Here is a 12,862-nt window from a genome sequence, read left to right on the forward strand (position 1 = left end):
ATTTTCCGTCCATCCGTGTTTTCACTGTTAGACTGTAGTTGAAGCTGTTGTGGATCGTGTGAATTACTTTCCTTAGTCCAAAAACAAACAATTAAGCAGCTTTTTCGGAAAAATGACGGCCCGGGTTTAACGTTTTCGCACTGGAGTCTCCGTATCCCATGGCAATGCATCCAGTGGCAGTCACTGAATGAGGAAATGCAGACTGTGCAGGAACCACGCGCAGTTTCAAAAGCCTTAAAGATGATTATGGAGACAGAGTCTGACAATTCAATATATGATGGAGCTACAGAAGAACCATTTAGAGACAGGAACGGAGAAATAGAAGGTGAGGGAGACGGACACGGAACACGGGAAACACGGAGCGGCTCAGGTCCGACACGGAGATGGGGGGCACACGGAGAAAATGACAGGAGGAAAAGAAAAGAGACATTTCTAGAGGACATTCAAGGAGAAGACAGACACACAGACATGGGACAAGACAAAGGACAGCTAGTGTTCATCTGTTAGAGTGAGTTCAGATTCAGACTGAGGACACAGAACAGATTCAGCTGGAGAATGTCAGCAGGACACAGGTAAGACACTGATTTGGCTTTAGTATGAAATAAATAAATACATATATTCATACATAGATAAATAACTAGATGTCCATATAATTATTTCCAGATCAAACACAGCAGCTGGTCCAACAGGAGGACCTGGTGCAGCCAAGGAAAGGCCAGAAATCTACAGTATTTAGTGCATTTGTTTCTTTTTTTTTTTCTTGAAAACGAATATTGAAGTGTTTATATCAAAAAGCTAAACTAATGTGTTAGACTTATAACTGATGTATGTAAATGTGATAAGTTTAGAAGGAACCTGGTGCTTTAGAAGATGTTTGGTCTAAAGTTTGGTGTGGATTCCTCTAATATTTTGTGGAATGATGGGATATCTTAGAGCTGTTTGTTATTATTGTTGTTATTATTTTATTTTGTGATTTGGAATACAGTGTTACTGTTGGTAAATGAGAAAGAGTCAAAAATGTAAATAGGAAATCAGTTTAATCTTGAAAATCAATATCTTTGGGGAAAAAAAAATGGAGTTTTCTCAGTTTTTTGCTCAAAATTCAGTTTTTTCCTGAAAATGACCAATATTCAAAGGTTCATATCTCACGAACAAATGAAGATAGAATAAAATCGTTTCTTGTGTTTAAAAGTTGAAGTTCTGTTCTTTCTTTTGATGTATTCAGTGTTCACATACTCCTAACACAACATTTTCAGTGAGCCTCCAAAGATTAGTGAAAATGACCAAAACGGCTGGCACTGGCCACCAACTCACTGGAAAATGCTCTGGTGGGGAAAGAGTTAAGTTGAAGTATGTGTTCTGTGCACAGACAGTGTTTACATTTTGAAAGTCTTGTTGCATTTGAGAATGCATCCAATGGGGCATCGCAATAAAATTAAGCATGATGTGTTAATTCCATGACAGGAGATATGTGATGTTCTCTAAAATTAGTTTAATATCCCACATATATCGGCAGCGATATCGGTAGATGTCGGAATCGGAAATTAAGTGTTGGACAATATCGGCATATCGGTTTTTGGCAAAAAAGACAGTATCGGACATCCCCTAGACAGAAGATGATCCACTATATACAATTTATACAGTTTTGTGGGTCTTTCAGGTAATTGTGGGCATTTTATTTGTTGAAGGGAGAGCGAGTTCTGCGTTTTACTACTTTTATGTGCTGATGCATCTTTTCTTCCTCGCTGTGTTCTGCTTCACTGCCCCGTCAGGAACCAGATCTTACGGGTACAAGACTAGACTCCCATGATGCAATGTTTGAACATGATGCTGGGGTGGAGATACCGTCCACCTCCTCTTGACTTCTGGACCGTTTGCTTTTGTCTTGGTGTAAGCACTTCAGCTTTTGTGTTATCTGTATGGTTTGGATTATTTATAAGAGGAAACACTTGAGGAGAAAAACAGCTTTTTTTAAATCTGAAAACATCATGAAACATATATTACTTCTGTTGGGTTGCAGTTTTCTCCCTGGGTTGCACCCTCCAGTTTCTTCATGTTGACTGTCTTTGTTTTGGAGTTCTCTCTTTTGGGGGATTTATTTGATAGTCGACAGAAGAAATGAGATCAGAAACAAGGACGTGCAGAGGAGGAGTAACTTTAAGAAGTTTTGTTGAAGTAATGTACTCTATTTTCAGTTATTACATAATCATCATATGTCTTTTTTTTTATTCCTCAAATAATGGTGATTATTCTGAAGTGGGTTTACTCTGCCCTCTACCTTAGACCAGTGTTTTTCAACCTTGGGGTCAGGACCTCACATGGGGTCACCTGAAATTCAAATGGGGTCACCTGAAATTTCTAGTAATTGATAAAACAAAACAAAACAAAAAAAAACAACCAAAAACATACTAATAAAAAATATATGGTGAGTTGACAGAGACAATCACAATACATAAAAGACACGACAAACTGAGTCTGAAACTGCAGCACTGTGGTTCTGTTTATCTGTCAAATGTTCACTGTGGTCAGTTTCAGATGCTGCAGCTCTTTCATAATTCATAGTTTGAGTTCTTGTTTGTTCTGTATTAATTGTCAGCCTTGTAAATCCAAGCTGGACTGACTGTTAGGGATGGGAATCGTTAAGAATTTAATGATTCCTATTCCATTGTCGATATTGATTATCGATCAGATTCCTTATTGATTCTCTTATCGATTCTCATTGGGTGAGGGAATAAAAGAGTACAAACGGGTGTGTTTGCATTAACTGTCTTATATTTCCAGCTCTACACAGAAAACATATACAGTGTGCACAAATAATAACAGATGACGCTGGGCCCGGTTCAGGGGGGGGGTCTCACAGTGTAAGTGAAACTAAAGACATTTTACTAATTCCTCTGTTGCCGCATTTCTACTACGTGGAACCGGTTCGGCTCTGCTCCTGTTGTTGTGCACCTCATTTCCTTTCCCTTCATACCTTCGGAAACTTGTATTTGAGGAGTTACGATGTTTGTTGCCCACACCGGAACCGGCCCAGCGTTCACTCTGCTGCTACATTCACAAGCGTCGCTAAGTAGAGAATCAAATACATGACATTCCTGTAAATGATTCACATGCTGTGGACAAATGTTTGAGGATATTGGAGGGATTCCACCCTTTGGAAGACACGGAAGCTTTGACAGTGTTCCAGTGGACCTGGTGTGGTCTGTTTAGACCGTTTCTGCCTCAACACCATGTTAGCTACATTCTGACCAAAACAATGCAGCGTACATATGATGTCATTGCGCATGTACAACGAAGGCGGAATCGATAAGCAGAATCATTTAGCAGGCAGGCAAATGATTCCAAGGAATCGAGCTACCGGGAATCAGTTCTCGATTCCCATCCCTACTGACTGTACATATCCTGACCAAGGAAAATAAAATTCTACCTTTGTGCAGTAATCTACACGTGTTTTGTCTACCTCCGTCCATAATAATACACATTATATAGCCCAAATATCATCTAAAACATTTATTTATTAACATTTATTTACAACATAGTATAGCAAACTATTACATGATCAAAAACAAATACATTTTAGCAAAAAAATGTCTGTTTTGAATGTCTGGGGTTGCCAGAAATTTGTGATGTTAAAATGGGGTCACAAGCTAAAAAAAAAATATTGGGAACTACTGGTTTAGGGTGAGGAGCTCAGTAGATCTGCTGCTCCTCCACATCCAGAAGAACCAGCTGAGGTGGTTTAGGTATCTAGTTAAGATCCCCTCTGGATGCCTCCTCGATGAACTGTCAGTCCTGTCCAAGTGGAGGACACCCTGTGACAGATCCAGAACCCACTGGAGGGATTATCTCTGTCAGCTGGCCCACAAACACCTAAGTGTCCTCTGGGAGGAGCTGGAAGATGTGGTTGAGGAGCGGGAAGTCTGCTTCGGCTGGTACCCCCTGACCCAGATAAGCAGACAGAGATGGATGGAAACATGAAAACTTTAGATGCATATCTTCATTCATCTGTGTAAAACCGTTCTGCTTGTGCCCAGCTCTTCCTCCTTGGGTATAATATGTATATCATTGCTGTCCGGTGGAAACCTCTTATGTCCAAAACGGTTATTTTTCAGGAAACTGGAAAAACAATGTTTATTCTAAATAAAGGAATGGAGTTAAGAGATGTAGTCACAAGCCATTTTCAACACTTTTCATTGGTTAAATATTTGTAAGGCTGTCAGGCCAACGTGAAGACTGAAAAAAAAAAAAAAAAAGACCAAATATGGACTTATGAGGTTTCCGCCCAACAGTGACATCTGATGTAATATATTTTCTGACAAGTTGAAAGCACAAACTGTACAGAAAATTAAGTTGATTTGTGGTTGTGCTGTGCCTGAGTTAAGCTAACAGAGCTATAATGTAAACTATCAGGTGATGCAGCACATGAGGATTATAACGGCGTTATTTTGAGCAAGTGTTAATAATAATAATAATAATAATAATAATAATAATAATAATAATAATAATAATAATAATAATAATAATAATAATAATAATAAATTGGATTTATATAGCACCTTTCTAGACACCCAAAGCGCTTTACATTATTGACCCATTATTCATTCGCTCTCACATTCTCCCTCTGGTGGTGGTAAACTACATCTGTAGCCACAGCTGCCCTGCGGCAGACTGACAGAAGCGTGGCTGCCATTTTGTGCCTACGGCCCCTCTGACCACCACCAAACATTCATACACCAGTGTGGGTGGCACTGGAGGCAAGGAGGGTGAAGTGTCTTGCCCAAGGACACAACGGACTGACTAGGACAGAGCGGGATTCGAACCGCCAACCCTTCGGTTATTGGACGACCTGCTCTACCAACTGAGCCATGGCCGCCGTTATTTAAAATAAATAACCATGACTTTTAGTTTGAAGAAGAAAACTTGATACCATAATACAGATGTGTGGAAACAAGGAGCTTCAACCTTTAGTCAGTGAGTGATAAAGTCTGTGGATACATGGATAGCGTTGATTTGTTTTCATTGTTAGTCGGTAGCGGTAGTTTGTAGTATTAATAACTTTAATTGAATAAAGTATTAGAGCTGGACAAGGGAGTTGAACTTTGAACTCATTGGAGTTCATCATTAGCATCCTCCACTTAAACTAAAGGATACAGGTTAAGTGAAATCTGCATCTTTTTTTATAGGAGTGATATTTTGTTTTTTTTAATGGAATTACACATTTTAAGACATTTCCCTGTGGTCTACATAAACTGTAAATGCTCTGCTTGGTTCTGAATTCTTCATTAATTCAACTCCACAGGTCCATCTTCAACCCTATTTCTGAGTAATGACACCAGAAAGGTGGTTTGGAGCACTGGCCCTTTAAATGCACATGACCCCACCCCCTCCAGGTTGTTGGCTTTGCTGCTCTGCCCCAGTCAGTCACTTGTGTTTGTTAATACAACCAACAACTGAACGTTTTAGGTAATCAGCTCAGAGTTTAGACATATTTACAGTATGGACCACAACCGCTGCTGCTGACAAGCAATTATGTCATACTCTGAGAAATGTTTGTCTGAAGTCTTGACCCTATATGTGCAAATGTCATGACGTAACTAGTTATAAATCATAAATTAAGAAGGAAATGAAGCAGGTTGTAGAAATCCCCTGTATTTTTGCCAGAATGAATATGAAGATAGCTTTGCAGCACCTGGAGGGTTCAAATTCAAACTTTTTGAACTGTGAGGGTCACCAAACGTACAAATAAATGAACCAAAGACTAATAAAAGTGAGTTTAGCAAAATATGACCCCTTTAAAGTTTTACATCTCAGTATTTCACTTCTAACTGTGGTTTACAGGGCTTTACTGTTCAACATGCATCACAGGTAAACACTATGTTTCTCATAACCCATGATCCTACTATTATATTAATTATACTGCATAATGGGCTGTGGCTGGTTTACAGTTAGGGTTGCTCCATTTAGAACAGAACTTGGCATACACATCAGTGGCTCCTGGCCTGTATTGCAACTTGCTGAGCCAGTGAAAGCAACATTTAGTTCACTTGCAAGTGTTAAACAATCGGATTTAACATACACACAACGTCCTGAATCTTGACTTCCACCCCTCTGGAGCTGCTGTACGTTGCTGGATATTAAACCGTCTATACTGCATCTGTGAGTTTGATCACAGCGAACAACCCCGTTGCCAGTAACATATTGTACTTGCCGGGATGTCAGAAATAGCCCAGGGACTCTGCTCGGCTCTGGCAGAACGGAGCAAAAGTGTGTGACAACTCAAGGAACAAAAAGCCAAAAGTGCTGTTTGTGTAAAACAGTAACTGGGAATAGAATGAGACAGTGTACAGGATAACAGGGAGCATCAGCAAGTAGTGAGAGTATTAGATATCCAGTAACAGGGGAGAGATATGGGAGGAAAAATAAAGCAAGAATGCAGAAAAGACAACTGCAGGAAAAAGGAGATTCTAGGTAGATTAATGGAGGTTTTTGAGACATGATCTTAGCAAGAAAAGGAACTAAATAAGACACGTTTACCCACGAGTCCACTCTGGAATATTACTTTTGTCTAGCGTTTGTGCATTATTGCGTTTGTGTGTCCAGACGTCTGTCTTGAGTTAGTGCGACCTGCTTTCGTTCAGTTCCGTAACAGGGTCAGCTTCACAGAGGAAAACTCAGTGCTCTAAATTTAATGCCGTCACGTATCGAGCGTCGCAATAAAAGCACATCCTCGAGACGATCCCTCTGCCTCCACTCAACTGCGTATGTTGGCTTTTCTGCAACTCTGAAACACAAAGTGATTAATTCATGCCATACCTTTTTTTTTTGCGAGATACTTAGGCCTGTCTTCAGATGGTTATTTAGCATGCTAGTTGCCTCTTGTTTGCCGGCAGCTGCTGGCCATTAGCCCCTGGTTTGATTTAGTCTGTCAATGACTCACTTGTTCTCTCCGTATGCAGATGAGTGGAGTTGAGAGCAATACAGTTGTGCTTTTTCTCAGCGCCTCCTCACAGTGTAATTTGTCCTGACATATCCAGGGAGGGCGGCAGGGGATGTAAGGCTTGGAAAATGTCTCGTTTATTCGCCAAGGTAAACAACCAGTATTCCCAAAGGTGAGAGCCGAGACCAGTCCCGGTGAATCACTGGATCATATCATTTACATACAGAGCACTGCGGCAGTATGGGCTGGAATATTGATTTGATAATTACATCAGCACTCTTTTGTGTCGCCGTATGACTAAGCGTTGATGAACGTGAACAATTCGACAAAGTTTCGCGCCGTACTTTTTGCAAGACACTGCCTTTGAATTTAAGCATGTAATCCTTTGCATTCGAAGACAAAACAACTTCAAAATGCAAAGGTACTTGACACTAGCAACACACATACTCACACTAATTTACCGCCAGTCAGTCTGAGCCTCAGCTTTACAAACTGAGCCCAGGTAAGCACCTCTTTTGTGCGAAGTTTGCAAACGTGGACGCAAATGATGTAAAAGGAAGAGTGGCACAAACACAAGAAAAAACAAAGCAACCAGGCAGTAAATGGAGACACATTTCCGGCAAAATCAGGGTGATATTTAGCCGAGGGCATCTTTTTTTCCCCTTCAAAATTACTTGTTTTGTTTCTGCAGTTTTAAATTAACATAGTATTGGTACACTTCCCCCAAAATCAAAATCCAACAAACCATGGACAGGGGTCATACATTGGTAAAGCAACAAAACAAACTGCACAATAACCATGAGAAAGGGGTAAAACCATGAAAGGGTCCTTGTAGGGGTCCTAAACGGTGACTGAAAAATACAATTTGCAGTCACCCACCAAGTCTAAAAAATGAAAAGATGGGCCTCAAAACAGTAGTGTGGAAATGGGAATCACTGATCAGGACAGGGGGACTAAGCAGGGCCGCAATATCAGAAAACCAAGAGAGGGGATGTTGAGGTCTGGACAGCACACAGCCAACTGAACTGGGAAGCTGCAGCTCCTTTTAAAGACTACCTTACTGATTGCAGCCAGGTGAGGGAAACGTGGCAGGTGCACCTGATAATCACCAACGAACTGTGGCCAAGATCCTAAACCAGAGGGAAAAACTGTTGTGGGGTAATCTGTGCCCATAACTGTACTGATTATTGTACTGCAACTCTACTTGTCATTGTTTAAGTTTTTATCATTTGTGTTAAACTGAGCGGATGTACTGTTCTGGATCAATGGTTTGCGCAAAGTACATTTGAGTGTTGCTGCTTTAACCCTTTCATGTATACTGGTCACTCCAGTGGACAGTTATTCTACAGCTGTTCTCTTGTATATTCATGGGTTTTGTTGTTTTACTTGCATATCAGCCAACACAGTGGACACTTATGCATCATCCCATACACTGACATTCATACTATTACTGTAACTTTACTGTTCTAGGTAAACCTGATCCGCACTAACATGTTTGAGTATTCTTATATATATATATATATATATATATATATATATATATATATATATATATATATATGTATACAGGGTGGGGAAGCAAAATTTACACTGAACATTTAGTTGTTTTTTCTCAGCAGGCACTACGTCAATTGTTTTGAAACCAAACATATATTGATGTCATAATCATACCTAACACTATTATCCATACCTTTTCACAAACTTTTGCCCATATGAGTAATCAGGAAAGCAAACGTCAAAGAGTGTGTGATTTGCTGAATGCACTCATCACACCAAAGGAGATTTCAAAAATAGTTGGAGTGTCCATAAAGACTGTTTATAATGGAAAGAAGAGAATGACTATGAGCAAAACTATTACCAGAAAGTCTGGAAGATACTATTAAAGAAGAATGGGAGAAGTTGTTACCTGAATATTTGAGGAACACTTGCGCAAGTTTCAGGAAGTGTGTGAAGGCAGTTATTGAGAAAGAAGGAGGACACATAGAATGAAAACATTTTCTATTATGGACATTCTCTTGTGGCAAATAAATTCTCATGACTTTCAGTAAACTAATTGGTCATACACTGTCTTTCAATCCCTGCCTCAAAATATTGTAAATTTTGCTTCCCCACCCTGTATATATATATATATATATATATATATATATATATATATATATATATATATATATATATATATATATGTATATATGTATATATATATATATTTTTTTTTTTTATCTCCATGAAGTGAGTAATAGCTAGTATTAGAGTATGACCCCTAAGGGTTAAAATGAGAGAATACATCAGATTAGCTGTATTAAAAATATTTTAATTTCATAGATTTCACACAGAATATCACTTTCTGATATTGCGTTTTAAATACATGTTTCTTTGCTTAAGAAATTAAACACATGGTGGACATTTTTGTAACTCTATGAAAAATAGGTTTGTTAAAAACATTTCATTGGCATTGTTTTTTGTTTTTTTTTTCAGGCCTAAAGAGGAATAAAACAGTCAGGAAAAAAAATGTGACTAAGGTTCTCATAATTCGTGCATGAAAGGGTTAAAGTTCATTCATTAAAATTAGTAAGTGTAAGTCTGTATTATTTCCTGAAAAATGCCGCTATGATAAAAGGTTAGGTTTCATTCTGATGTTTTGACTGAAGCGCTTATACACAATTTTGCAAGAACCTAATTGTATATTTTTGTTGTTTTTTGATGAGTTAGTTTTTAATCTCATTCTGTCTTTTCTTTTCCTCCCTCTTCTCTTCCCTAGTCCTCGCCGGGCAGCGGATGTCTCGTTGCCTCCCCCTGAGGTCGGAGGTCAGTCGGAGTCAGGAGGCGGGTCCTCGCCAGCAGCAGTGATGCGGGCTTCAGTGGCAGGCTGCAGGATGAGCGTGGGCGCGCTCCTTAACGGGCTACTGGTCTCCGTGGTGGCGGCCCTGCTTTGGAAGTACTCCAAGCTGAGCGAGCACGCCGCCCTGCTGGAGGAAGAGCTGCACATGACACGGCAGTCCCAGGAGCTCTCGCAGGCCCGCATCGACTACCACGTGGCCCTGCAGGCTCTCCAGGAACACGGCACCCGCATGGTCTGCACTGGGAAGATGCACACGGACCGCATCTGCCGCTTCGACTACCTCTGCTACTGCTCCGAGGCAGAGGAGTTCGTCTTCTTCCACTCCAATTCTTCTGTCATGCTGCCGAATTTGGGGTCGAGGCGTTTTCAACCTGCTCTCCTGGATCTGTCCTCGGTAGAAGATCACAACACGCAGTACTTCAACTTCTTAGAGCTCCCAGCTGCTGCACTGAAGTTCATGCCCAAGCCTGTATTTGTACCAGATGTGACACTGATCCTAAACCGGTTTAACCCAGACAACCTAATGCATGTATTCCACGATGACCTCCTCCCAGCTTTCTATACCATGAGACAGTATTCGGACTTAGACGACGAGGCCCGTCTCGTGTTCATGGAGGGATGGGGTGAAGGGCCGCACTTCGAACTCTACCGACTCCTCAGCAGCAAGCAGCCTTTACTCAAAGAACAGCTTAGGAACTTTGGGAAGCTGATGTGTTTCACTAAATCTTACGTTGGGTTGTCCAAGATGACCACCTGGTACCAGTACGGTTTCGTCCAGCCACAGGGACCAAAAGCGAACATCCTGGTCTCGGGGAACGAGATCCGTCAGTTCGCTAGGGCTCTGATGGAGAAAATGAACATCACGGGGGTGGAAGAGGCCGAGAAGGACGGAGGCAGTGCCGAGGACGAGAAGGACAAAGACAAAAAGGACGAATACATTGTCGTTTTTAGTCGATCGACGACAAGACTCATCCTCAACGAAGCAGAGCTGATTATGGCGCTGGCTCAGGAGTTCCAGAAGAGGGTGGTCACAGTGTCCCTGGAGGAGCAGTCGTTCCCCAGTATCGTCCAGGTCATCAGTGGGTGTTCCATGTTGGTCAGTATGCACGGAGCCCAGCTCATCACCTCACTCTTCCTTCCCAGGGGGGCTGTTGTGGTTGAGCTTTTCCCATTTGCTGTGAACCCTGAACAGTACACACCTTATAAAACCCTAGCGTCCCTTCCTGGCATTGACCTCCACTATATTTCGTGGAGAAACACTGAGGAGGAGAACACTGTTACCCACCCAGACCGACCCTGGGAACAAGGAGGCATCAGCCACTTGGAAAAAGATGAGCAGGAGCGAATTCTGGCCAGCAAAGACGTCCCGAGGCACCTGTGCTGCCGCAACCCGGAGTGGCTTTTCCGGATCTACCAGGACACTTTAGTAGATATACCTTCGTTCTTGGACGCGCTCAAAGAGGGCATGAAGACCAAGCCCGTCTCGAAGAAGTCCAAGCCGGCCAGCACGGTCCATCCAGGCCGGGTCAGAGAGCCTCAGTGTCAGACGTCGGTACAAACGACCAGCGAGGCTAAGCTCACGGTGTCCTGGCAGATCCCGTGGAATCTGAAATACCTGAAGGTACGAGAGGTCAAGTACGAGGTGTGGATTCAGGAGCAGGGAGAGAACACCTACATGCCTTATATCCTCCCCCAACAGAACTACACCTTTTCAGAGAACATCAAACCCTTCACCACCTACCTGGTGTGGGTCAGGTGTATATTCAACAAGAACCTTCTGGGACCCTTCGCAGATGTTCTCATGTGTCGGACCTAACCAGAACAGCGGACCTTTTGGTTGCAGTTGGATCATTAGCGGTCAGTTCATGTGATTTGACCCGTTTCTGCAGTTTGAGAACAGGGTATCGCACAGTTTTCCTGCCCAACGCACGGATCTTTGTGGCTTCAGGATACACAGTTTGATCTACAGGGTCCGGACTTAACGGCAACAGCCACAAATGAACAAATAAATGGAAAATATATCTTCTGAAGAAAGAACTTACTAAATAACACAGCTCTACTGATAAAACCAGATTTATTTATGTGCAGAATAATATTTAACATGTTTTTTAGTGATAGTCAAGACACTGATTCTTAACCTTTTACAGTATGCAATGTAGCTTTTCCGTGGAGCACAAGAAAGATTTTAGGATAGCAAGATTTTTTATGTTTCCTGTCGACTGTACGAGTGATACCTGTGGATTACGAGTTGTTTAATTTCAACACTACTTTTCAGAATCTATAGCCAAAACCAAAGTACCTTTTTTATCATGACCTCAGCCACTTTTCATTCATGCCATATTTCTTTTTTTAACGTGATTTAACAGATTTCCCAGCATCCACGCGGTGTCTCTGAAAATGTGTCAGAAATTTGCGAATGAACTTTGAGCGTTTGATGTTGATTACTGTGCGTTTTATGCTGAAACATTGTAAACAGCTCAGCATCTTTAAATCCTGTAGTTATTATCAGTGTAACGCAACCTCAGCACTGGTGTTTCCTACTTGTCCAGTCAAAACAAATCTGCTTTACTACATAAATAATTTATTTTATTCTAATTGGCACTAATTAATACTGTAATAATTCTAATTTCCTCTCGACACTAAATTTGTTATGCCAGGCTATAATTAGTGTAAAGCAGTTTTTCGTCTGTGCTGCCGGACAGTTGGATTTTACTGCCACGAGGAAAAAGAAAAAAATCATTATGTGATAACAAGGTATGTTTGCAGCCTTGTATGAAACTGTATTCATTGAGTTAAAACACCCAAGTCTGTGTGTTTACTTCCTTCTCTTTAGATTGTTATTTGCTAAAGAAGCGCTGCTCGTTGGTGGTTAGACTGTGAACATTTATTTATTTGGAACTGAAGAGAATTCGTGTTCATTTAACTGTAGCAAGAGACGGCACATGTAAAACAGTTCACTGCCACCAACATACTGTGCCATGATGTCATGTGCTTTTTGTTGTTCTTTTATACTTAGTTCTTTAAAGTTTCCGCTGCTGCCCACCTGAAATGCCATTTACACCGATCAGCCGTAACATTCTGATCAA

The 12,862-nt window shown here is 41.2% G+C and overlaps 1 protein-coding gene across 3 annotated transcripts in view; it reads left to right on the forward strand.

The window, feature by feature from the left end:
• pomgnt2 (protein O-linked mannose N-acetylglucosaminyltransferase 2 (beta 1,4-)) overlaps window positions 1-12,518 on the forward strand; it is a 40,218-nt gene extending 27,700 nt beyond the window's left edge. For 2 of the 3 annotated variants that reach the window (XM_030158674.1, XM_030158675.1), the window contains exon 2: window positions 9,696-12,518. In XM_030158674.1, coding sequence (XP_030014534.1) covers window positions 9,784-11,592 — 1,809 coding nt within the window. In that variant the 5' untranslated portion in view covers window positions 9,696-9,783 and the 3' untranslated portion in view covers window positions 11,593-12,518. Of the gene's footprint in view, window positions 1-7,945; window positions 8,012-9,695 lie in introns of those variants that run through there. The other variant, XM_030158676.1, reaches the window with a different exon arrangement.
• The last annotated feature ends 344 nt before the right edge of the window (window positions 12,519-12,862 follow it).

This window comes from Sphaeramia orbicularis, chromosome 16 (genome assembly GCF_902148855.1).
Source record: "Sphaeramia orbicularis chromosome 16, fSphaOr1.1, whole genome shotgun sequence".
NCBI lineage: Eukaryota > Metazoa > Chordata > Actinopteri > Kurtiformes > Apogonidae > Sphaeramia > Sphaeramia orbicularis.